The 27,010-nt window shown below is 40.3% G+C and overlaps 1 protein-coding gene across 1 annotated transcript in view; it reads left to right on the forward strand.

Annotated features, from left to right (window-relative positions):
* The window catches only part of ARID1B (AT-rich interaction domain 1B), a 324,487-nt gene that overhangs the window by 216,847 nt on the left and 80,630 nt on the right, over nucleotides 1-27,010 (forward strand). The window contains 2 exon segments of the mRNA XM_027688947.1: nucleotides 9,892-10,135; nucleotides 26,150-26,239. Of these exon segments, the coding sequence (XP_027544748.1) occupies nucleotides 9,892-10,135; nucleotides 26,150-26,239 (334 nt within the window).

Genomic DNA, 27,010 nt, shown 5'->3' on the forward strand with positions numbered 1-27,010 from the left:
AAAGCAGAGGCAGAGTGATCATAGCCCTGTTCATTTGTGCTTTGCTGATCACTGAACTATGCACTGCTGGTGGCATTGGGTTCAGTAAATAAACAGAGAAAGAAGGAGGAGGATGAGAGATTCTTGCGTGATGCTGAGAGAATGAGCCTGGAGTGGCAAAGTAGGCTGAATTTACTGAAGTAAACCTTGTAACACTCATTTCTGCCTGATACCCCAATATAACATGCATATCCAGTATTTTAAACGAGACTTAATTCATTAATTAATGTTGTTCTCTGAGGGAAGTCACTTTATTCAGTTCCTCATAAAATTAAGTCTTTCTAACATTTATCAGTGGTTTTGATGTATACATTTTCTCCTCCTTTCTGCTTCTGATTCAAGAGGAAGAGATGGAAAGTTAACAGAGCACCTGTGTTTTTGAAGTTCAAGATGTGTCTGAGACTTATTTACCATCTCATTGAATTGTGGTATTTGGTTACCGGGTGTTGTGGGAGAGAGAAGAAAGAGACGCAGTATGATGCATGCACAAGCCCTAAGCTAATGAAAAACTATGTTTTGTAGATCCTTATTCCCACGGTAACCTGCTGGGACATCCTTTTTTATCAAACCATAACTCTACAAAAGGTATTAATATGAAAAAAGAAAAAAGGCAAGTTCTGTAGATCAAGAGTTTTTAAACCTTGGGCATACAGGTGTATAGATAGGCTCATCAGTTCTTTCAGCCCTTTGTCGTGCTCCATGCATAGGTGGCCATGGGCTATCAGAAGAGCTCACTTGTTACCAATTTGCCTGATTTACTGTGGCATGAAAAGATCTGCTTTCAGAGGTCAGTGGGCAGTTGGTTGTTGGACCACCACTTTTTCTGTTCTCTCAACTGCAGTCTCCAAATCAGATACTGTTGTAGGTCCAAACTTTTAAGCGTGGCTAATGCCTTCTGAATGCCATGTGGGATAGTCTGAGAAGCACACGTAGAAAGATGTTAATTAATAATTGCAAAATAGGTGTGTTGTGACTCAGGGTATGTCTGTAGTAGTAAAGAGTAAGGTACATTAAGCCACATGAGGTTGTGTGGTCATGTTTAAAGAGCTTCTCCTACATGAGCTGTCCTGCACAGACCTATTGAGAATCTCTGCACTGCAGTCTCATGTGGGCGTACTGCAGGACAGGCACGGTGTGAATTTTACCACATTTCATGTTATGGTGTTCTGAAGTTTTGTTTACTCCCTTCTGCTTGAGCCACACCTGCAAAATATCAGGGTTTTGAATATGTAGTCTCAAGGATAGATGATCCATGTCTGACTGCATGGGCTACAGATTTCCAAAAGTGTGGTGGCCAGAATAAATGGAATAAAGGGAGTAAGCAATACTTTTTAGTGCATATTACTGCTTCTCTTGCTAAAATTTTTGGTCTCTTCCAGATCTACTGACACGTGTTCTATTGGTAATGTCTTCTTCTTTCTCACATGCTCTTGCTCAAATCTGTGTTCATCCTTGTGATTTGGTACTCCTCTCCTTGCTTGCTTAGTCTGATTTCTTTCTACATCAGCTGTGAAAGTAGAACAAGTAGGTAATGGGAGGAGGAATAGCAAGTGCATGGTGTTTTCCCTATGGCTTTGTGATGCTGCATTCAGCGTGGCCAGAAGCACAACCAGGAAAGTCTGGACTGGCGAGCATGGTGGCAATTAAAATTCTAAACTTGCTGCATAGAGGAAGGAGGATAGTGATCCCCAAAATAATAAGCTCCAGAGAGCTTTAAAGGTTGTATATCAGTACATGTTTTGCTTCATTCAGCTTTCTCTCTGTTTTATCCAACCAGTTTAGTCTGTCTTCTCCCTGGGGAGGCAACTATAGGCTACATGATCTAGAAAATGGTTGTAATCCAAAGAAACACAATAAAAGGGAAGTTGTTATGTCTCACCTCACAGTTCTTTATATGAAAAAAGTTTAACAGAAGGGATTTCATGTTTGGGAGTGGTTAAGATTGGTAGTATGTATGGGAAATAGTATGAGTACGACTAAATTTTATTAGGTTGCTGTTACGCAAATACAACTTTTCTTTCTTTATTGTTGTGGTTTTCATTGATTTGGTTGTTTTAAATGTTGATGATTTATTGATGATAAATGGCTGATGTAGCTACAAGAGTTGTTGACTGGGAATTTTTCTTTGCTACAATACTGAAGAAACAAATGACTCCTAAGGGTTCATGACTTTTTGGTTTTAAATTTTATTTCCAGAAATTCTACGTGCTAAGCGTTCTGCTTCAGAAATAAACAGTGAAGTTCGTATCTTGAGAGATACCTTGTTATTGTTTTTCTATTCTGGAGATTTACTGTTTATTTTTTATATTAAAAAATATTGTCAGACAGGCTCGTATCCTACCTCTTTACAGTCCTTGTTAGATTTTGTCAATTTGCTTTGACAGCACCTCGGTCATTAGTATTTATCATTTCATACACAGGAGTCAATGTTTATAAACTAGTGCCTTGTTTTTATGGCATTAGGAGATTTTTGATGCAGCTGTAGACTTGAGGAGCCCCCTTCCTGGTAACTGTCAGGGAGCTGCAGACCCTGTAATGAGTGGCACTCAGCACAGGCAGGGGGATGTGTGGCTGTCTGGGCTTTCGTCTGGTGCCTCGATGCTACAGTGTCAGTTTTGAATTTCCAATTGCCCAAAGTTGTTTTTGGTGTAAAGCTTTTGTCTGGACAAGCAAAGAAGATCCCATCGTGGATCAGTGTAGGCACAGAAGTGTGATTGTATCCATCTTAGTAACTTCTTCTCATCCCATGTCTGATGGATAGGGGCATTTCACGTTCTGTTCTTGGACTCCTGTATCCCCAGGTCAACAATTGTTATTTTTAGTTAAGGTTGTCTTACAAACACAGGTTCTTTGCTTGTTAAACAAATGTAGTAAGAAATTACTCTGTCGTTCAAATGAACTGAGAGTTGAATACTACAGTGAGATACCATATTCAGCAGAACAAAATCATATTCATCACTAGGGTGGCAGTCGGAAAGACCAGTTGTATGTCTTGACCTTGGCGGGCTGGGCTGTTGCAGTGGTGTTCGCTGTCGATGAAGGTGCAAGGCTGCGGGCACCTGTGCAAGGAGGTGTGTCTTAAGCCTCAGCCTCACCTGCCCAGGCTGCATAGTCCTAACAGCTCAGGCCCTTAACCTGAGATGTGAACCAGTGACACTCTGCACCCAGGCACTGTGTATGCTTTGGTGTTCATAGGACCAGGAGTTACCCAAAAAAGGAAAAGAAATGGGGAAAAATAGGTATGTTTATTTGTTTGGTTCTGATTTTTGCAGAGTCCACTTAAGATCCCTTACATTTAGCAACTAAAACGTTCCCATTGAGTGTTTAGAGAAAACCCGAATCAGTTAAAGTCAGCAGCAAAGTTCATACTAGTTTAGTGAACCTGTTAAAAAGAACAGGACTAAACTAACACTTTTCTTAGAAACAGTATTTTCTGTGCACTTTTAATCAAGATAGAATTTTTCAGACTGGGAATTAATTTCATATCCAAATTACAAGTAAGAACTATCCAGAACAGTCATTTTCTTAGATATTAGGTAGTAAGCTGTAATTTGAATCTGTTTTTCCAAGTCAGCTTTCTGTAGATAGTTTCTTGAAGGCTGATTTAATTCCAGGATCCCACAGATTGAATAGACATCAGACAGGGCACTGGCACTGCATTGTTTGATTGCACTTTTTCTTGGTTGCTTGAGTGATATAGGGCTTTTGGGAAAAAGATTTTTGCATCCTCAGGGACTTGGCTGTATAACTTCTCAGGGAAAGTATGTGATACTGATCAGAGTTCTTGCAACACAGTTCAGTAACTGAGTTATTTTGGGAAGCATGTGAGGTCCACAGAATGAAGGGAATGTGTTTCCCCAGCAAGTGGTGTTTTGTCACTAAATTTAGTGCAAGAAGCTAGTGTTTTTATCATATATTTAGAATTTCCTTCATCTGGAATATTGCGTGAATAGTTTACCATGTAGAGGTTAAAGTTAAAAATCTGGTAAAAACCACTGAAACATATAGTAAACAGAATTAAGTAAGACTTTTAGGTACCATGAGTAACTAAGAAGTACTTCTGCCCAACTATTGTCAAAGTTTGTCTTGCAAGTGAAACAAGTCCTCTACTTACTATAGCGTGTTCTGAGATAGAGTTGTGCTTGTCAATAGAAATTGAGCTTTTTCGTCAAGGAGGTGTTTGTACTAGAAGTGATCTTCTCTATTTTTCCTTCTCCAAACCTTGAATTAGCAAGATTCAGAGAATGAACCTTGTTTTCTCCCCTAGAATTAATTTCAGCACTGTGTCAAAAATATAATGGCAGCCTTGCTGTCTCTTGTTAATTTTTTAACGATGTGTGTTAGGGATGTTTTTACGCTTTTGCTTAGCTGAGGGTAGTTATGCATCTGGTGTGGAAGGAGGACTCCCATGTAGGGGGTAGCGGCCTTTGAAAATGAAAGGATTTTCCATGTGTTCCCAATCGTTGCTGTGTCCGTGCGTTTTTCCGGTTGTGTAGGCGATGGGAGGCTGTTAGCTCACTCACTGCCTCCACAATATGACCAGCAGGGCCTTTGGAAGACTTCTTGAAACATGCTATTATAGGCTGCTTTGTGATGAAAAGAGGTCTTACAAATATCTTGAAATTTAAGCAGAGCTATTGTGGGTTTTTCTTTTGTGTGTGTATGTGTGTTTGTCAGCCAAATCAGTTGTTCAAAGTTAATCTCAATTACAGAGCATATTGTTCATAATCCCCCATGGCTCCGAAACAATACCAGAGTGTATATCTGCTTGAATATATATTTACATACTTACATGTAAAATATGTTTGGTTGTATATATAATTTTACTTCTGAAGTGGTGATTCATGTTAAAGAGATGGATATTTCATGCAGGAATCCTGTCTTTTGAGCAGCACCATCCTGCATCCTAATGAAATACTGCAGGAAGGCCTGAATGGAATGAGCAGGGCTTTGATCCTGCAGCCAGTCAGTTGATGCAGTTCCCTATGCGTAGTGCTGAGATTCATGCTAGCAAAATGGATGGTAGGGTAGAGTCTGGGGGTTCAGCTTCTTGGAGACGGAGAGGTTTTATGTGTCTTTAATTTTAATATCTACAGAATACCTCTGTTTTGCTTCTACTCCCTGAGCATAAAGGAACTGGTAGGCAGTAGTTGCAAAATCTAAATAAATCACAGGTTGTATGTGCTCTGCACAATCCCTGCAAGAGAGCCCCAAGCTGCAGTAACTTCTTAGTGAACTGGGAGTGTAATTTAGTGGCGTAGGAACTCTGCTAGCAAGGTGCCCCACACTTTTTCTTTTTACTGATTTCAGAGAAGGTGCTTATTCTTTTTAAACTGTAAGTATTTAGCAAGGGATCCCTTTAGTAAAATCTTGCTTTATGTCTGCTGAGACATTACTGAGCAAAGCTGCTAAGTTCAAGAAGTGTTTGTGGTGTAAATTTTTGCTCCATGGTGAATGCTGTAATCCTGTCACACTCAAGAGTGTAAAATTGTGGTGGTATTACTGAGCTACTGTAGTCTCCTTTTTGCTCTTTATTGGATCTAGGCATGTTCCTTGAGTAAGTTAATGTTATTCTATTATATATGGGTGTTTGCATTTTTTTCCTTGTGCTTTCTTTTTAACTCTGGGTTTCCTGGCTCTGTATAAGCAGTTTGCTTCCTTCTACCCCTTGCTGCCCACATTGCAATAGTAAATTGGTGTTCTATTTCAAGAGTGTCTCTCCTGTCAATCTGATAAGATCGTACCACCAGGAAGGTATAACATTATAATCCCAAGCACAATGTGATTCTGTTCATTTCAGCTCTTGTACTTGTCAGAGGGACAAGAAAAAAGGTCATACATAGGTGGAAGGTGAGGCTAGAAGTGAAGATAGTTGGAGATAAAACACTTTGCTAAAAGAGATAAATCCTGCATGGGGACATTTCAGTTTGCAATCAAGGTATTATCTAGAAATGAACTTTGAAAGCTTTTTGGGGTGTCCTGAATAATACCATCAGGCTATAAAGCTGACATAGAAAATACAGAACTGTTGTATGCATTCATGATGGAGGGGAATATTTTGTCCTTCATTTTTTTCTTAGATTTGATGTCACATTTCAAAATATAGTCATAACAATACTATATATAGATAAGAATAATAAGGTTACTCTACGAGGAACATCTATAAGAAACATGAGATTTCTGGTAATTCTAAACTTGCTAGATTTTACTGGAAGAAATGAGTGCTTTCCAGAAAAAGCCTCTGAAATGAGAAAAAATTTAAGGCATGCCTTAGGGTAAGGGGACTCCCACCCCTTAAAAGAATCCCAGCAATTACCTACCTGCCAACTTTCCAACAAGATAAATGGAAGCACTGTAGCTTGAAGGTGCCTTGGTTTGAATGAGATGCAGTAAGTAAAGTCTCTCTGTTCTTTACAGGCATCATAGATCTGATAGTACTTATAAAAGAAGAATAGAGTTGGTGCCCTGCTGACTAAATTGTCCTCTAGAGGAGTATTAGTTACAGAGCTTCTTTGTTAACTAGGCTGTATGCCTAAACCGCTGTGAATTTCTCTTATTAGTAGGCTTTTTAATAGCTTTACATACGGATATGCTAAGTAAATGCAAGTGTATCCATGTAATTTACGGATATAATGTGTACGTGTATAGTATTTTATATATAAATAAATGTTTGTGATGTGGAATTTGCACAACTTCATTATTGTTCTGTTAAAATGAGGTAAAAGCAAGCATTAAAATACTAATAATAGGTGAACAGTTAATCGAGTTCTGCTCTTTCTGTCCGGGTGCTTCACATAAAGTCTTTCTTCTGCTTCTCTTTAATTTCCCAATTAGTTTTTATGGATAACAGAGGTGTTTCTAAAGCCTTTGTATCCCAAATCTTCGTTCGCGAAGCCTAGCCATGATGGTGATGATGTATGCTGAAAGTTTCCCAGTTGCTCGCCTACTCAAGCTTTCTACATCAGAAAACTAAGTGAGGCCTCAAAGTGAATGTAAGGAAAACAAAACCAAAACCCCAACCAAAAAAAACCCAACCCAAACCAAAAAACCACTCTGTGTAGGACAGCTGATATTTCTCATTTTGCCCACTGTAATACAAGGTAGGAGGTTGTATAGCACAACCCAGGCTTCCAGAGAGGCAACAACCTTTCATGCCATCCTGAGAGCAACCTCATTCTTTACTTTCTTGATGGGTCTGATGAGTGAACACTACCATAGCATCCTCAGCAGATGAGCTGATTGTGAAGTTCCCCATTCCTGGGAGGAAATCCCAGTGCTTACACAAGGCTCTGGGGTTGTGCTGAGCCTGCCAGTGTGCTCCCTCAGCCTGCGCTGCGGAGAGTGGCATGGCTTCACTCTTTAAATAGGCTGGCATCATGCAAGTTTTTCTCTTTCTTTTCCACTTTTGTGAAGGAGTTGCATCAGGTGGGTGAGGAAGTCCCTGAAAGGTAGGCACTTGAGGAAATGCCTGGAACTCATCAGTTGCTTTACCCTTGCAGGAGGCTGGAGAAGTCAGATGCAACCTGATGGGAAAAGTGAATTTCATTCCTGTCCCCGAGTTTTGCCTTAGTCTGGGAACAGCAAATAATTTCATCATGGACAGTGCTGCTTCATGGCTTTTTCATTATCCTGGCAAATTCATTTTTTGAAGTACCTTGAAGCTTGCTGAAACAAATGAAGGCTTTACTCCACATCCTTTTAAAATCTTTGTTACTATAAATGTTAACCTGTGTGTTTTCTATATCTTCTATCAGTTGGGTGCCTATCTGTTTTTTTAAACAGAATTTTTATTCCTTTAGAATAGGCTCTGTTCTGCTACATTCAGTTTTCAGGGCTTTATTACATGCTTTTTAGCAGCATTTGTTTTATCAGCACTTCCTGCAGCATTTGTTACACATCACGACAGCAGCGATTTGATTCCATTTAGAAGAATACCATATTATGTATGGAAAAGCAGTAATTGCTTACCTGTTTGCCAAATACATTCTACTATGAAAAATGTCTAGTGATGCTCTACACAGTACCAAGTAGTGTTATTTCTTGTTTACATTTTCTACAGTTAATAGTTTCAAAAAAGAAATAATGAAAATAGTATATTACCCATTTCACAATTAAATTTCCATTTAGGGATTTGGAAGTGTACTCTCGAGTGAATACGGCTTCCACACATAGACCGAAGTTTCAGATTGAATTTTTACATTTCTTGTGCCTAATGAAATTTCATTAGGCAATTCATGCTCATCAGAAAAAGCAAAATTTAACTGTGGTGAGAGTTGTTCTCGAAGGGTTTGTGGAAATTCGTTGGAAATAAGGTCCTGCAGAGAGCTAAGTCAGGTAGGCCATATTTACTAACCTAGTGGACAAGGAGGAATAACATATAGTATTCTAGGTGGCTTCTAATGAGTGTTATTAGTGCTTAAACCCTTAATCCTTCTCTTCCCATGCCTTGGAAGACTATGTCTGTCTGTTGGGACAGACTGGCCGTGAGCCTCCCTCCTAATGGAGGTAGTCATCATCGGGCAGGACTCTTAACTCAAAGTACACCACATGCATTTCATCCATGTTCTGTCACTTCTAAAAAACTTTATTTTTTGTTGTGAAAATTAGGCAGCACTAAGACTTTGCTTCCTGAGCTTTTTGCTCAGGCAAAGCCCAGGTTTTTTTATGCTACTTGGACAAAGGGTCCTGTTGTCTATGGTGCAACCACTTGTATGAGCCAAACAAGTGAAGTCCATATCAACCAAAGTAGCACACTCTGTCATCCCAGTTATTGGAAGCCTCAGAGGTCATTTAATGACCAGTTTTATATGTGAGGTGGCTCTCTGTCTCTTGTTTGTGCTTTAAATTGCTAATAGAAATAGTAACATGCTCCTTAACTTGTGCCTTGCCAGTAGCTACAGAAGCACAGCTATTGGCACTTCTGAGTTTGTTTGAGCTTTTTCTGTGATGCTTAGGAATTAACATTTTTCCTGACATTTGGGGAGCATGTTCTTGCTTTGTCACAGCACTGTTGGTTTTTCATATCTGATCTTAAAATTATTTAAAAAACCGAATTACTCCCACAGATTCAGAGACCAGTATAACTCCAGTGTTACAGCTTCAGGGAGTATGTCTAGTAGTTCATAGTTAGAATTCAGTTGTACTGTGACCTACAAAGGAAATTCCTTATTGAAAATGCAGCAGTTATGAACTGAAATGGAGTAACTGTTTAGCAGTATATTCAGATGAAATTGAAGAGAAACTGTGAGCTGTACACTGGTATTTGATGGACCTGTAGAAGCAGCCTTCATTGCTCCTCGATGGCCAGCAGGTCCAGTCCTGCTGCTGAGGACAGGGCCTCTTATCATGTCTCTGCTGCAAGGCGAAGGAGCTGCATGGAAGTGTGAGAAGGGCTGCATATTTTACACCCTTCTCTCAATGTGATAATGGTTTAGAGTGAAGTGTATAAGCTGTGATTGTAACGGTAGCAAACCACAAAATTAAATACTGTGTTAAAGTGAAACTGATGTATCATTTTCATTAGTTTTGGTATGCTCAGGCAGAATTTGTGGGATTAATTTTGAAAGCTTAATCCAGATGGAAAAGGTTAAATTCAATGCTGAGTGAATTGGGTTCCAATTCATCTGTTGCCCTTGCTTGTTCTTTTTCTCAAAAGAATTAGAGATTAAGTGGAGAATTGTGCGTACTATCCTTGTTTCCTGCCATCATTTAACTACATGAACCAACATTAAAGATAACCTCTCAGTTATCTGCTGAAATAAGTAAACGAATGGAGCTCACTGCCATGCCAGTCCTGAGTCCTGTGGCCTTGAGTATTAGTTCATACAACCACTTATGTTCTTTTTTCCTCAGGATTTATCTGGATCAATTGACGACTTGCCGACTGGAACTGAAGCAACCCTGAGCTCAGCTGTTAGCGCGTCAGGCTCTACAAGCAGCCAAGGGGAGCAGAGCAACCCTGCACAGTCTCCGTTCTCCCCTCATGCTTCTCCACATCTCTCTGGCATCCCCGGGGGCCCTTCGCCTTCCCCCGTAGGCTCACCCGTGGGAAGCAACCAGTCAAGATCTGGTCCTATTTCTCCAGCAAGTATTCCAGGTAAGTTTGTTCCAACAAACAAAATTAAACCAATAAATAGGTTTATTAAATACATAAATAAATACTCCTGTATTCCAAGTTAACTTATTTTCTGAGAATCCTGCATTTTTAGGGCACTTTTCTGAAAAAAACGCAGGAGTAAATTCCATCTGAACTTCAGCTGCCAAGCCCTCAGAGTGCTCAGAGTCCTGAACTTGACTCCACATAACTGTTTGATAAATGTTTTTATCATCAACAAGTGTGAATACTTCATTGTAGTTTTTGTATTTGGTTTGTGTGTCATCTGTCAGAGATTTCTCTCTATTGTTTACAGAGTCCTTTTTCAGTTCTAACTGTGTATTTTTGTTGGGTTTGACTCTTGAGCTTATATGGTGGTTACAGACCTGCAGGACGAGGTAGAGATTTTCCAATCCCATATTGTGACAGTGTAATTTTGGACATGAATACAGAATATTGTAGGAGATATTTCTTAATATTTGCAAAGGTTAGCAAGTTACTAGGAATTCAGCCCCACCAGTAATAACTAGAATACCAGTGGCATGCTTGCCACTCGCTCTCTTGTGTAACATTCATGTACATTCAGAAATCTGTGGAAATCTGTTAAGATACCCAGAAGAAAAAAAATTGCATGCATTAATTCCAATTCTTACCCATCTGGCATGTTACTTGTAGGAATTCAGGCAACAATGCGTATTTGGTGTTTCAGATGAGTTTATTCTCTTTCTGATGCTCAAGTTTTTTATTATTTTCTGACATTGTGAATACTAGGGGAATTCCTAAGAGTACGAGAGTGCTGACATTACCCTAGAGATAACATCAGTTGCTGACAAAACCACAAAATAATAAACATGGAGCTCAGTTAAAAGAAACAAAAGCAGTGGTGCCTTTTCATTAGATGACTTGAATGTTGCTGTAAACCAAGTGCAGATTAAAATTCAGTGAGTAGCGTGTGTTTTGGTATTCAATACAAAGGTATCTGTGTAAAATGTTTGTGCCTGTTTGTATACAGAGGTTAAACTAGATAAGCCAAGGGAGGTAAGCTCAGTGCACACAGGAATGTTGCACGCTAAGTGTGGCCTGAGCATGTCAAGCCCTGATACTGTGTGCATGCCCTGCAGTTATTTCTTCCGTCTCCAGCCACTCTGACTGGCAGCACATTCTCAGGTGGAGCAGGAATAATGGGGACAGAGTCAGGACTAGAGTATTTGCTTTATATGCAGTGTGGTAGCTTTGTATTTGCAAGGTAGTTCCCAGTATATGATGCAGAAATCAATCCCTGTTGTTGAGTGAAGCCAAGTAGTCCACCTGGAAAGGTGACATTTTCCCACAGTCAGATTCAGGCAAGTAAATGGATTGTCATTTTAGCAGCCTGACTGCTGAATAGGGAAAGAATGTTGAGACGTTGAAAATATCTTTATTGTAGCCGTAATAGGTAAGGATGGGAATAAGACAATGGGAAATAAGTAGGGGAAAGTAATAACTTTTATGAAACCAATTGATCCCTCTGGGGTAAAAATAGAAGGAATATGGACTCAGAGGTCAGGGTCAGAGTCATTTCATCATTTCAGCTGAGCCCCAAAAGCTCATTTTTGTAACTCTCCTAGTGAAAAGCATTGCCTCTTCATACAAACTGTTCCACCATTTTGCGCAGTGGTTTTCTAGTCTGCTACGGAAACACAAAAGCAGTTCTTTCTCAAGGAGGATTTTTACAAATGGCGCTAAATCAAAATCGCCTGCCACTGTTTCCCCGTCATAGATCAGCTCTTGGTCTTTGCAGCTCTTCTGCTAAAGGTGAACTCCCAGGCATGAGCTAACACGGAGCTCTCTGGAGAGGAGACGGACAGCTGCGGTAGCATCGCTGCTGATGCTGGTGCTGCGTTTCTCAAGCTACAAAATGACACTACTAAGGCTGCTGTTTAAAACCCTGTGATTAGCGGCATGCCGCTGAGTGCTGGGGCTTTCAAGCTGTACGAATTAGACTGTGCTTTCACCTGTGTTCCCATCATTGTGCTCCATCATGAGGACTTTGATAACTTTTGTCATCAGCCAGATTCATGAGACCCTATGAAAAAGTAGCACAGAGTTTGTTTGCATTTCTGTGGCTGTTTGCAGTGTTCAGGTTGTGGCCGTTTTTAAACACAGATTGTGTACTACAGCACCTTGCCTTTAATAATTTTGTTCACTGCTATTTTCCCCTCCGTTCTCACCCTACCCTTGTTTGTTCTGACCTCATTCCTCTCCTATTACCTCCTGCAATGTTGTGCCACAGCTTCTCAATGTGACATAGATTGGCTCTTTCAATCATTCTCTCTCCAGCAAGTCATTGTAAAATGAGCAGCTGTTGTGTTGCTGATAGCTATGGCTAGGGAAAGCCAAAATGTTGCAGGGGGTTCTTGGTGGGAAGGCCGTTAAAAGAAAGGTGTTGCTTTCCCAGGGTTTACTGGAAGAGAAGCATCCTTTTCCCAATGCCTCCTTCCTTGCAACAAAATTGAAGACTAATTTAACATCAAAAGGGCAGACAAACAGCCCCCTATTAAACCTCTCAAATGGCTGATTTTCTTCTACTGTCTGTTTAAGCTGTCTCTGCACCCCACCGCAACCCTGCCACCCCACATTGCTTTCTGCTGCACTCCACAAATTTCACAGGAACAGCCTGGCGCAGGCAGCACTGACATTGGCACGTCCCTAGCTCAGTGGGCATTTCCTTCCTGTGTTCTCTGAAATACTGGATGGATATTTTGTGTGGTAAGTGGCACACACATATACAACCTTTGTTTCCATTTGCATTACTGGAATAGATTGGGGAGATTAAGTCCTAAAAGCAGAAAAAGCAACTTGGATGGCTTTTGTTCAGAAAGGTAGTTTTCTCTCAAAATGGTAACATTTCTTGTTCAGACATGCGTTCATTACAGGGCTGAAATCCTACTCTTCTATGGTTTTTACTGATTTAAAATGACATTGTGATTTCCTGTTAAGTAGATCATTATTCTGCTTTGCCAGAAATCCTGATCCCTTTATTTTGTAGCCCTCTTTATATTTAGGGTACATGGTCTTCCAGAGAATGAGCCGAGATGCCCTGCACTGCTTTGGGTCTTGAACTGCCTGATTCAACCCTAAACCATTAGTGGAAGCTGATGCAGCACATCATCAAAATGCACTGCTGTTGCCAGAAGATGTAGTGGCTGTTAATTTCACTTTTCTCTTTTTTTTTCTTTTCCCTCCTGCTCCAACCATTCCAGTTTACTAACAAAGCAAAAATGTAAATAAGCTAAGCTCTCCTTTCTCCCCCCATCCCCAATTTTGATCTCACTGGCCAAAGGCTTTTGTCAGCTCTTTCTCCCTTGCGGTGTAAGCAGCAAAAATTTGTAATATTAAGAGTTCTGTGGAAGATTGCTGATAGGCCAGGAATCCCTTAACCCATGATGGACAAGCACATTTTGTACAAGTTAATAGATTCTATTATTTTTAAACCCCTACAGTGATTTTTACCTGTATAGAAGAGAAGGGTGTGCTATACTAAGAATGAATAGCAAATGCTGCCTTTAGAAATACATAAATGTATTTTTTTCACAGAGATTAGTATTTTGACTTGTGCTTTTAATGTTACATGTACTTTCTGAAGAAACAACCTTAATTTCACTCTGTTAAATGTCAACTACATTGTTGTTTTTATTACGATTGATGTCTTCTTTCACTGAGGACATGGATGAAGTTATAATTTTCATAAAGAAATCCATTTGTGGATACTCTGGCTTGGGAATGTTATTGCTAGTCTTCTTATTTTATGCTAACCATTGGTCAGCACCCTCTTCTGATCAAAAATACCCTGAATTTTTAATTCTGATAATTACATGAGTCAACAGATGTGTTCCATTCAGTGTTCAACTCTACTTTCTGCAAACCTGGAGGTCTCCCGCACCTGTATTGATCAGCTAGATGGCTTGAATTCCAGGACCTGTCAGAATTACAGCATTACAGCCAGCACTCCAGGCAAAAAAAGAAGCAAAAATGGGAATGGGATACCCAGAGAGAACGGTAACAGGAATTCTTGCCTTGGTGTGGATGTTAGTCAGTGTGTGGCTAGACTAGAGTGATTTAAATGCTGAGAGAATGAGCAATAGTCAATCACAGTCCAAAGGGACATAGTACTGCAAAAATCTGAAGAGGAGTAATGCTTTCTTTCATGCCTTATAAAAACAAAGGCCTAAGAGTTGAACTGTTTCCAGAAGTTGCTACAGTAACACAAGCCAATAGGACAGATCTTGTTTTAAACAAGAATTTGGAAAAATCTTTTCCTTGGGATTGAGTTATCCCACATACCTACCCTGTGAACCACCACTACTCTAATATTATATGGCAGAGACTCCTTTTAAACATTGTTTGAGGGAGAGAAGGCTACCATATGAAAGTGATAAACGCTGTTTAATGTCTTTGTCGATGACATGGAGAGTGGGATCGAGTGCACCCTCAGTGAGTTTGCCAGTGACACCAAGCTGTGTGTCAGTTCAATATGCTGGAAGGAAGGGATGCTATCCAGAGGGACCTGGGCAGGCTTTAGAGGTGGGCCTGTGTGAACCTCATGAATGTCAACAAGGCAAAGTGCAGGGTCCTGCGCCTGAGTCGGGGCAATCACAAGCACAAGTACAGGCTGGGCAGAGAATGAATCAGGACTGGCCCTGGGGAGAACTTGGTATTGGTGGATCAGAAGCTCAACAAGACCCAGCAACGCGCATTGCAGCCCAGAGAGCCAGCTGTATCCTGGGCTGCATCAAAAGAGGCACAACCAGCAGGTCAAGGGAGGTGCTTCTTCCCCTCTGCTTTGCTCTGGTGAGATCCTACCTGGAGTGCTGCATCCAGTGCTGGGGACTACAACACAAGAAGAAGCTTATGTTGGAGCGGGTCCAGAGGAGGGCCACAAAAATGATCAGAGGGCTGCAGCACCTCTCCTATGAAGATAGGGTGAGAGAGCTGGGGTTGCTTAGCCTGGAGAAGAGCAGACTCCAGGGAGACCTTATAGCAGCCTTCCAGTACTTAAAGGGAGCTTACAGCAAGTCTGGAGAGGAAGTGTTTAAAAGGACATATAGTGATAGGATAGGGGGGAATGGCTTTAAACTGAGAGTAGGTTTAGATTAGATTTTTGAGAAGAAATTCTTCGCTGTGAGAGTAGTGAGGCACTGGAACAGGTTGCCCAGAGAAGCTGTGGATGCCCCATCCCTGGAACTGTTCCAGGCCAGGTTGGATGGGGCTTTGAGCAACCTGGTCTAGTGGAAGGTGTCCCTGCCTGTGACAGGGGGGTTGGAACTAGATGAACTTTAAGGTTCCTTCCAACTCAAACAATTCTGTGATTCTGTGAATTTGTAATACTATGTTCTTGTTGAAGTTTTAGATATCCTAAAATAATTGCAAAACCACAGAGGGAGTTATATCCTTGTAAAATGGATATGATACCCCTGTCTAGAAAGATTATTTTAACACATCTATCAATGTTTCCCCCCTGGCTTCTCCGGAGGCAAAAATCTTGCAACAGCTTGTTGCAAGGAAGATGCATGCTGTTCATTGGCATCCAGACCAGAAAAAAACAAAACACAAAATGCCATTGACGTAGCTATGTTCTTAATCACTGCTAATGCACAAAACATCTATTCAGCAGTTTTGGAAATCTAGAATGCTTACAAATGAAATATGTGAATGTTTCACATAATAGTAGTTTAAAACCCTTTCTTTTGAATGGTTTGAACAATATTTAGAGTTTTTCTGTGTTTTCAAAGGATGAAAAATATAAGCATATTATAAGGTGCTCTAGCTCAAGGCATTGCTTCTAGCGTGGGGAGCATCTAACCCATGATACCAGTTAGAATTCAGCCCAGGTCACAACTGATGAATAATCAGTTGTCTCAAGCCTTCATGATTTAACTAAATAGTCTCAGTTTAGTTTCATGAGGAGAGCCGATACTACAAAAGGTACTCCTATCACACTTGCAGTCTGGCCACAGAGATCAAGGAGGTGTCCTTCTCTGCAGAGGTGGTTTTCCCAGAACAGGTGCAGGAGATGAAATGAGACAGAGACACACTGTTCAAGTTCTTCCCGTTAGGTTTTCCTGATGACAGAGAGTTTCTTATTCCGGCACCATCAACCTGCTGTTTTTTACTGGCCCAAAGTTAAGCATCAGATAGAAAAACAGTAAATCACCAAAACCAGCATGCCCTGTGGTGGTTATTTTTTAGGGGTCATTTACGGGCTTGTAGTTTCAGTTGCTTCATATCTGGTGTATAAGTGTTTATATATAAGTGTAAGCCAGAGACAAACATTTCTGCCGCATGCACTGAACCTCCTGAGGGGTTTGGGGAGCACAGCACTGAGAGTTGTCCAGCACCTTATAAAGGCTTCGTGTAAACCTCCAACAGATGGCCAAATCAGTGGTGCTCACATCCCCATAGCTGTGCTCTGCCCCATACCTGGTTTGTCCTCTTTGTTGATTCCTGCCAGGCCTGTTTTCATCATCCTGGCAATGGCCGAGCAGACAGCATGGCGGGGCATCTGCTGCTGTGGACACTGTGGCAGCATGCATATGACAGGCCACTTCTTGTAGCTCTGTGAATCATTGGTAGCACCGTGCTGGTTTAAATCCATCTAGAGTATGAGGGCTGTTGAAGTCCAATTAAAATATTTGCATAATTATGCATGTGCTCTGCTTCACATAATAAAATTCAAATATACTTAACCACAGCCACCAAGATTTTACAGATATGTTTGTTGTTAGTTTCAGATGTATGCTTTAAGGCCATCCTTGGACTATTATTGTTTACATTCAATCATTAACCTTTTCATTTCTTTCTAACTTTTTTTTGCTCAACCCACATACGTTTTTGTCAAGAAAATTAAAGTGGCGTGTATGTTGGTTTTGAACGTTTGGGGTTTTTTTACTCTGTCATTACTTGGCTACACAAACATGGATTGTCTCTCTTTCTTTGTGTTGGCAAATAGGGCATTAATTTGTGTTTTATCATAAGTGAAAAGGTTGTCTTTCACTCCCTTGTCCCTTGCAATACTAAGCAGTGATTGATGAGCAAATGGGAAAAGTCTCTCACATCTCTATCAATGTGTTTTTGTTGTTGTTGACAGATGGTTGTTATACCTAGATAAAATAGAGCGTAAATGTCATAAGTGGTTTGGTTTCTGTGATGGGATAGGCTGTTGCAGTTTTCAGTTTTTTAATGGACTATGTATCACTGCCATTAGAGATATTTAAAGCGGCCTTCATGCTTCATAGTTAGTGTCAGACTTGGCTAGACGGATACGTGGTGTGTCCCTCCTTAGAATAAGGAATCTGAACAATTAAAAATATGGCTTGAATTAATTCTGTCCCAGCTAGAAAATAGCCACTGAGCTTCAAAAGAAGAGCATTTTCACTACCTCCAAATAAATTTTTTTTAAAAAATGAATGAAAACCAAGGTATTCTTTCTCCTTCTTAGAGACAAAATTCATGCAGGTTGAGCTGCAGCTTGAAAGATTTGAGCGTCCCTTTGACGGCATCGCTCTGTAGGTAGATATGGAAGTCAAATTGCAAAGTAGGTTTTTAGAAAGCAAACACAAAAGAACAATTCACTCCGTTGGCAAGCTTTTCTGTTTGTTCCCCATTTCCAGATAACAGTGGACTCAAATTGTTGTGATGTGTTGATTGATTACAGCCGTTAAGTTTCTTAGTAATCAGTTTCATCACTTATTCTCAATTCATGCTTGCACCTTTGATTTCTCTTCCACAACAGGGTGATGTGGGTTGTCGTTGACTAATGAAGAACAGAATTGGTTTCGGCGTGAGACAAACGGAATGCCGACACCAATCCCAAAATGCATTAATCTTTAATAATCCACATCTGCATGTTTATAAATGATATAACCAGGGGTTGCTAATGTTGATACTCCCCCTTCCAAACAGAAGCTGACATAGGACTTGGTGTTTGCAAACTGCCTGAGAGGCACGTGGCCGCGCGTGGTGCGTGTGACCTTGTAGAGGGAGCTCGCCAGATGAAAGTTCTCGGTTGATTAAAAATACATGAAGAATTACTTCGCTTATGCACCAGTCTTTGGAGCTTATCGTTGTTGGGCAAGATGAAATATGGCATGATAGATCTTGTCTTCTAGGGAGATCAGACTCACCAAATGGTTTTTGGAAGCAGGTTTGCCACAAGGTGCTTTTATCCTTTATGCATTCAATTTGCCCTTTTCTCCCCTGTCCCTGAGAACCGTTGAGACCAGGACTGTGTAATTTGCAATATAATGCAATAAGAAAAACTAGATTAGCTAAGAGTTTGTTCCTTTTGAGGGTAGTATTAGTGAGAGCACATACACTTTGCCACTAAAACGCTCGTTAATCACAAGCAATGACGTAGTATGAGGAGTAACAGGCAGGACTAGCCAAATAGTTCATTGCCACATAGTGCTGCTCCAATGTCCACCTGCTTGCTAAACCTGAGAGAGCCGGGAAGAGCAGGGACGACTCAAACTCCGTCACTGATGGTCTGCCAAGTTAATGCTGCTTGATGATGAATATTTATTCTGAGAAATTCTTACATGTAGCTGGATCAAGGGAAAAGAAATACGGATAAGAAACAGCAATTTCAGTTCACATTCACTCATTCTTTTCTGTCTTGCATGTATTTACACTGTAGATATCACAAATGAAAATTGATATACGGTTTGTTTAGAATTTGGCAATGTTAAAGTTAGGAATTAAGGTTTTTATTAGGTGGCAAATATTAGAAGTGTATGTCTCCTACATCTGTTGTGCTTCTTGGGCTCTTAAATTCAGTTGACACCATGAGGAACAGCTTAGAGAAAAAAAATCTCCTCATAGTTATAAATGCAGTCTAGAGAATGAGCATTGCTAATGAAAAATTCTTCGTTTTGGAACTTGGATTAAATCCCTGAGTGGAATTCTGTAGTTTTAAGTTTCAGGTGTATGGCAGGGTAGGTTTCATTTCTGGAAGGAAGAAATGAGCCAAATGTAAGAAAGAAGTACTACTGTCTGCTTTGTTAGGAGCTTTTAGATATTTAGCACTTGCATCAATTACCATTTTATATTCTGGTTAATTGACATAAAGAAATTGAGAATGGTTTTTCACTAGCTGAAGTATATGCTTTTTGCATTAACAAACATGTAATGATGTGTCCCAAGTAATTACGGATTACTAAATCCATACAACCCTTTGCAATCTTCTACTTCAGTCTAAATGCAAGCAAAGCTGCCATTTTTATGGAAGGCTTAAAAGGACAGAGTGAAGAAAACACAGTATGATTACAGGGTTTGGATCATTCCCTAAAGAACATAGACACTTTCCCAGCGGTTTGTGCAAATTTAAGAAAATATAATTTACAAAATCCAAAAGCAATTCAGAGGCCCCATAGAGGTATGAGAGATGGTGCTGGCAAGCTGCGGCCGCAGCCTCTCCCAACCCCTCTCATACCAATTCACACCGTATCTTTGGAGGGATGTGGTGACACAGAGTGCAAAATGTGTGGAGGGGCGGTTAAACGAGACTTTAGAGGGGGGAAAAAAAGAAATTAAGTCAGTGGCTGAGCTTTGAAGAAGCAGTCTAGTGCAGAGCAGCGAGCAAGTGGGGAAGAAAGGAGCAAGCACCTCATCTAATCTTTCTCCTGGGGACCCAAGTGGACAAATTGGCAACCCTGTTCACAGCCTTCCCCCTCCACCCTTTGTAGCGTGAGAACTGCTAATCGGATCCATGCTGCTGCAACTGTGGTTAGTTATTAACAGAATAAAAGCAGATTTCTTCAAAAGAACGGGTTGGGGAAAACGGCTCTACAAAATTGCAAGGTTGTTAGAATCTTAAATGCACAGCAGTCGTTTTTTTCCTATTCTGAATTAGGCGATGAATACGGCCTTTCATCTGTCACTGTGCCCGTTTCTTCAGAAGACAGCCAAACATTAGGCTTCTCAAACGAAAAAAAAAATTGTTTGAAAGAGGAAAAATATTGGGGAGCAGGAAGAATAGGAAAACGAGAAGGAGAAATCGGGTTTTGTTTTTATTAATTTGGCCTGGTGAGAGAAATACGAGCTTGCCTGCTCTATTCAGTTCCTGCATGCCAGCTGCTGTGAGCCACCATTTCTGAATGCAGGGATTAGAAAAGATTTAACTGGTTGCTATCCTGGGCTGCGCCATGCTGGATTGGCCTCCAGCAGAAATACACTGGGCTGGAAATTCTCCCAAGCTTAATGAAAATAATGCATTAAATGGATGGGGAGTTAGGCAGAGGTAAAAGCAGAAAGAATTTCATTCCTCCAAATGAAACTTCTCATAACTGTAAAGTGATATTACAAGTCTGGAGTGGGTGTTACTGAGGATAGAAAAGCAGTGATTCCTAGATTTAAACTGACTTATGTCTTCACTTATACAAATAAATAAATGGTGCATCCTTAATTTTGAGGAGCTCTAGTGCTTTCACAGTTTGCAGCGGGATTTTGGAATTTGTCGGAGAGGAATAGTCCTCAGGCAGACAGGTGCTTGCTATAACCTACTGGAAAGCCACTCATTATCCAGGTGAGTCGCAGCTTTTTGAAGATTCCCATTGACAGCTTGCTTTGGGCTTGTTTCCAAAATCTCAGGAGAAAGTGCTTAACTTTGATCCAAATGCAGAGGTGACTTCTGAATGGGGCATAGATGAAACAGACCCTCCTGACAGTGTCTGCTGCAGCTTTCCCTTCCCCTCTGGAGCAAAATGAGCTTTGGCCCTGGAGGGCAATATATTTGCTTTCCTGCCCCTTGACACCAAGCCCATTGTCAGTGCAGGCAGTACTAACAATTATTTCACTTCCTATTCAGTGTGGCACTGAGCAAAGCCAGAAGGTTTAGTCTGAGTGTACTTGACTCTGTATCCCAGCACAGCCACAGCTGCTGTATCTGAAAGGGTCCTCATGTCTCAGGCCTTTTAAAACATCTGCACTCAGATTACTGCATAGATATGAGGAAGGTTTTAATATTTTGTGTGTCTTAATTTGAGAGGATATGCAGACAGCCCCTGGTTTTTACTGGAATGAATAAGTAATTTAAAAAATGCTGTTGATACAACAGGAAGCTTGGCTACAATGCATAAATTAAGGAAGAAAATCGTCTTTATTCTTAAGGGGTCATAGGCTTTGTAAGATGAAGAGATAACACAAAACACATGACCAGTTTCCCTTTATGCTACCCGTAGAAAAATTTCTTTCCTTTGAGGTCATTTTGCCTCACTTTAAATTTCCTGAAAAGCTCATTTGAAACACTCCCGTATAGAAACCTACTTATGTTCTTTCATTTCTGATGTAGGGATCTGAGACCCAGAAAGTCCCTTCTGGTCTGTAAGCCTTTACTGTCACATCTACTGTGAGATGATTATCCCATTATTTTATCAGATTTCATCTTAATCACTAGATTTTCAGGACCTCATTATTCCTAAAAGGAAGTTGTTTCAAATTCCAGTAATGGTTTGATTATCATCCTAAACATCATGCTCTTTTTCCTCCTTGATATTTAGCTGCAAATGTATTTTTAGAAAGATGTCACAAAATCAGAGCTTTAGTTTTTGTAATACTAAATAATACTTGCTCTTTGAGCCTCCTGTTATGTCATGCTGGTAGATGGTTCCCATTCCAGTTCACTCTTAGACTTTCTACAGTTGTCTCTATGAAGGCTCACCAGTGACACATCAGCAGGGATGTTGTGTTGTCTTGTCTCTACTGGAAACAATCCTCCTAATTCATCCTAGTAATAAATTTGTTTCTTTTGGTGGCACATCAAATGGTTAGTTACAACTGTTCGTAAGTTACAACCATTTTAGGTCAAAAAATACGGTCAGATTTTTCCTTCCTTTTCTTCTCCCATTTCTACCTGATAACCTACAGCTCTTCCATTACAAAAGGCCTGTTTCTGTGAATATAAATGTTTGCATTTTTGATACTCCAACCCGAAAGGTGATCCAAAGGGTAGTATTTTTATCATCTTTTATATTGACTAAAATTCCCTACTTTGTGATCAGCCAATATCATTAAATCCAATTCTACCTCTTAATTCCTAAATTATATTGGGAATTGTCCCAAAGACAAGCCACAAGATCTTTAACTTCTGCCTTTCCTTCAGCCTAGTATTCCCCTTTTAACACAAGCTATGATCAGTCCCCCACCTTCCTGTTTCCCAGTTCCTCACACACCTTAAAATTCCTGTGCTGATATCCCTCCTTCCCCCCTTAACTAGTAATTTCCCAGAGAGCACCTGTTAGCACTGAAGTGCTTTCTTGATTCAGTTGTTCAGGCACAGTTCTGTGAGGTACTGTCCAGCTGGCACAGGGTATTGCAGCTGAGCATCCTCCAGTGTCATTACAGTGGTGGGAGCAGAGAGCCCTCAGCTTGTTTCAAAATGTTACTGATGTGGACTGTAATTGACTGTAAGGACCCCTCCTCAGCAGTATAGCAAAGGTCTGCTCTTGCTTGCTTTGTTGGCTCTAAGGAATTTACCTTTTACAGTTTAACTGCATGACTGTAGTCATAATGTAATCACCGTTTAGTACTTTTGTCAGTCCATATCTTCCAAAGCTGCTGTGCAGTCTCTCCTGACTCAATTTGAAGTGTAGATTTTCAAAGTGCAAAATGTTTAAAAGCAATTCACATAATTTAAAAAAATAGAAAACCAGCTTACAAATATGTTATTAAGCATTTTTAAATTTTCTTACCTCTTCAGCTGACCGTTGGGTTTTTTTTAGTAGCAGATACTATATTACATAGACTACTGGTTTTGGTAGCTTTAACAACTAATTTTACTAGATAGCTATATATATTTGAACAGTGTTTTGGTCTTTTAAATAAAGGGGAAAGAAATAATGTGGCAGTTTCTATCCTTTTGATGTGCATTATTGCATTTTCTGTGATTTTGCATAATAAAAATATTGTGAAACATCCATAGTATTCACTTTGGATAAGTTTTGGCAGATGGAGTACCTCACCAATGTGGCAACAGCGCTGTACAAAACATGGGAAAAGGTCATCCCTGTTTAAACTTCCATCTGTGTATCATTGGCTCAAAAGAGGCAGTAGTCTGTCAGTGAAAAAAAGTTATTGGATTTTTTTTTCTCTCTTAAATAGCTGTAGAATTTATGTTAAAAAAGAAAAGAGGTTGTTTTTCTTTTGTCGAAGTTTCCCTTCCCTAATAAAATACAAAAGTCTGTTAATGTATTATTTAAAGTGTCTTCCAAGAATCACAACTGCAATACTTGTTGAAAGAGAGGATTACTATCATTTAAAGGAAAGAAATGGAAAATCTTTAAGGTCATTTCTTTTCATGACAAAGAAACTTAAAAAGCATGGCAGACAGGATCTTCAAAGGTTTTTAAAGTCCTGTCATCAGCTCCCAATCAATAGGAGTTAGATAGCCAAATTAAGAGTTCAGTTCAAGTCTTCAAAGGTATTTGGGTGCTTAGCCTCCTTTTACCTTTCAGATCGCTTCTAAGAATAAAATGGCAGTTTGACTGAAAACATTTTGATGCAATACCTTGATGTCCAGCATCTGGATAATCTGTAGCACCCACTGATAATTAGCATAGCAGATACTTCTCCTGAAAGTTCGTTGTTAGAGTATGTTTATGAAGTAGTTTTCCTTTGTGAAGCAAAAAATTTGCTCTAAAGCTTGTTGAATACAGGAAAAAAACAGAAGTAAATGTAAAAAAGTGTACTGATAAAATAGCATTAGTGTTTGCAGAGGCTAATAATTTCAGTAAATTTGCAAAACTCTGGAGTCTGTGTTGACTAAGGATGCAGATGAAACTGATTTCCTTGTAACGTGTACTACGCGTACGGTTCTGGGCTTTGACTTTCTTGGTTTATGCTTGCACATCTGCCTGTGCAGGATAAGGTTCCTGACAGAGAACTGATGTTATTATCCATGTAAAAAGTAGAGACCATGTATAATAACGCAAAATATGTTGCCTAGCATAGTTATTCTATGCACTATAGCATCTCTCAAAGTTGCCAAACCTCCACCTAAAGGGGGACTCTGCTGAGGGCTGTGTGGTGCAGTCATGACTACCCTGCCTTTATTAATTTTTTTTAAGTGTTTGCAAAAATCTTAGATGGTTCCAATCTACTTAAAGTATTCTGTCTGATAGCAGTGCCTCGGGCATACACAGTGGAAGTGGCAGTGCCCTGTGTTCACATGGAATTGCTGTTTGTTTACAGTTTTTGAGTCACTTCCTGTCAAGCCAAAAGCATTCATTATAATGCAGGCACTTACTGTCTCCCCAGCCTGCTCTTGAGTGACATCAAAACACAATCCGGATTTTTTCATCACTATTGTCATATGCCTCAGAGTTCGTGAATGGGCCATGGATCCCAAAGCCTCAGGCACTGAGTGGCATGTTTAGTCTTTTAGAGGTACAATTCTGCCTCTAGTCCAGCATTTGCATCTCTGAGACAGTTGTCACAGCTGCTCCTGGTAATGTTGAGTGTCATGTTTTTAGTGCAAATGCACCTCATCTGAATAGCTAGGCAATGGTTACATTCCACATTTTATAGATTTTCTTTTTGTTCTCTATCAGTCTGGCTTTTCTTCGGAATTGGTGCTGAGACCCAGTTAGTTTGAGGATGGGAAGGGGATGGGGCAGAGCAGACACATTTGCTTTCCTGCATTTATGTCCAACTTGGGGCTCTTCATGGCTCTAAAGAGCAGCCCCTGCTGCCCCGCTGTTAGCCCAGCTCCCAGCGCCAGGACTGCCCGCAGGGTTCTTGCTCCTGCACTGCGGAGGGGCAGCTGCTGAGCAGGAGGAAATGAGTCTCAGCAGGCACAAATCTATTGCCTCTGTTTTTATTCGTTCCATTTCTTTCAAACGGAAAATAATCTGAACAGTTTCTGAAGATGAGGGATATAAATCTGTCTCCTGCTATTTATACCGTGCTCATCACTGCAGTGTCTAAATGCGTAAAGTATATATTTGCTGCTTAATCTGAGGTGGTCTTCAAGCCTCTTGGGCTGTCACAAGTAGGCATGTCTCAGACCAGGAGTGAAGAGGAGTCCTAGGGAATGTCCAGGTCTCATTGTTACTCCTGTGACAAGTTGACTCTTAGGCACAAGGCCCTTGGGGCACTGGGAGGATGGTAGCATGGACCTCCCTGCTTCACACGGTGTTGAATGGTGACCCAGAGGAGTGACTTGCATCAGTGCAATAAAAGCCTGCGTTATTATCCATTAACATTGAAAGGGAAGATTTTGTGTCCTGAGCCTCACAGACAGCACTGTGAGTGCTGTTCTTGTTTGAGTGGGTAGACAGCAGTGGATGAATTCTCTGGATGTCTTTTGAACGAAGTAATAAAAACGGATCTGTCTGTTCTGGCTAGTTATTTTAATAAATAACTTCCCTTTGCTTTTATTTGAATAATAAGATACCCCTTTTCTCTCTGATCTCTTTCAAACATGCTTCACTTTCACTACATGCACCTACATATTATTGTTTATTCCCATATTCTACATGGACATTCAAACAATATTGAAACCACTGATTCATTGAAATAGTTTTTAAACTGTTGTTGTTAGTCATTTTTGTATTGACCGAATTTTTCATTGGTAATATTGTTGGCAGCAGTCCATGTCTGCCTGGCTGGAGGCCAGTTTAAGCTCGGCAGGACGAGCCCTATTGTTCAGCAGACTTGGATTTTGTTAAACTCTCTAACAGAAATATGTGTCAGGAGATTTGCAGCTATAAATTGGATCATATTGGTGAGGTTGGGAACTCAATACAAAATTGAACATTTCACCATGCCTGTTTCTGAATATGTTTGTGCATGTTTGCTACATGGGTTTCAAAAAATAGAAGAAAAAAAATATGAAAAAAGTTTGACCTGTTGAGCTCTGTCTTTACCTTATACAGTTGGCAATTTCTTTGATGTTGAGTGGTTGAAAAATGCAGCAAGGCTTGGGTTTGTGCATTGAAATGTTAAAAGCAAGTCTGTTTTCCCTTTTTTCTCTGTGTGTTACAGGCAGTCAGATGCCACCGCAGCCTCCTGGCAGCCAGTCAGAATCCAGCTCCCACCCTGCCTTGAGCCAGTCACCAATGCCACAGGACCGAGGTTTGTTAGGTGTTGGGGCTTTTTTAGTCGGTGTCAAATGCAGCCTTCATTTGCAGATGCACATTAGCCATGTGAGATTTCCTGGTATTTCTTTTCTTCTCCCAGGGAAAATAATGACAGTCTTCATTGTAAGAGGCTTGGAGACTGTTCCTTCTATGGGGAAAGAGCAATGGAATAGCAGGTTTTACCAAACTATAAATGAAAACAAGGTTTTCTCAAAATATAGTGAATGCCCAGGGTATAAAGGCAGTTTCTGTGAATACTTGAGTCATGTCTTAGAGAATACAACTTCTTGTTGTCTATCTTGAAATTTAGATATGCAGAAATAGTGCTAGCTATGAGCACTACAGTTTTGCTACTGTTCTTAAAACTCTTATCTCTAATATCTTTGCATGGACACGATAGTCCTCTATCCAGTTCTAGGATAAAAATATCTTTAAATATAAAAGGAAATCAAATATTTAGGTCAAATGGTTCAAACATTTGGAAATCTTGCAAGGGAAAATGTTGCAGGCAACAGCACGGTTCTAAAAGGGTGCTTCCTAGCAAGTGCTCACAAAAATAAACGGAGCATTTTTAAATTAATGTTACCTTTTTTAACTTTTAAGCCTTTTTCCTTTCACCTCCTTCCTCTCTAGCTCATGGAAGATAGTTGTCACAGCTTTGTTGCATGGCCATACATACAATCAACTGCTGTAAATTGGGCATCCTGTCCATGCAGTGGTTAACGTGCCAGTGACAGGCTTGCAAAACAGACACATGATAACTGTG

Source organism: Neopelma chrysocephalum, unplaced genomic scaffold (genome assembly GCF_003984885.1).
Source record: "Neopelma chrysocephalum unplaced genomic scaffold, ASM398488v2 Primary Assembly neopelma1_23, whole genome shotgun sequence".
NCBI classification, from domain to species: Eukaryota; Metazoa; Chordata; class Aves; order Passeriformes; family Pipridae; genus Neopelma; species Neopelma chrysocephalum.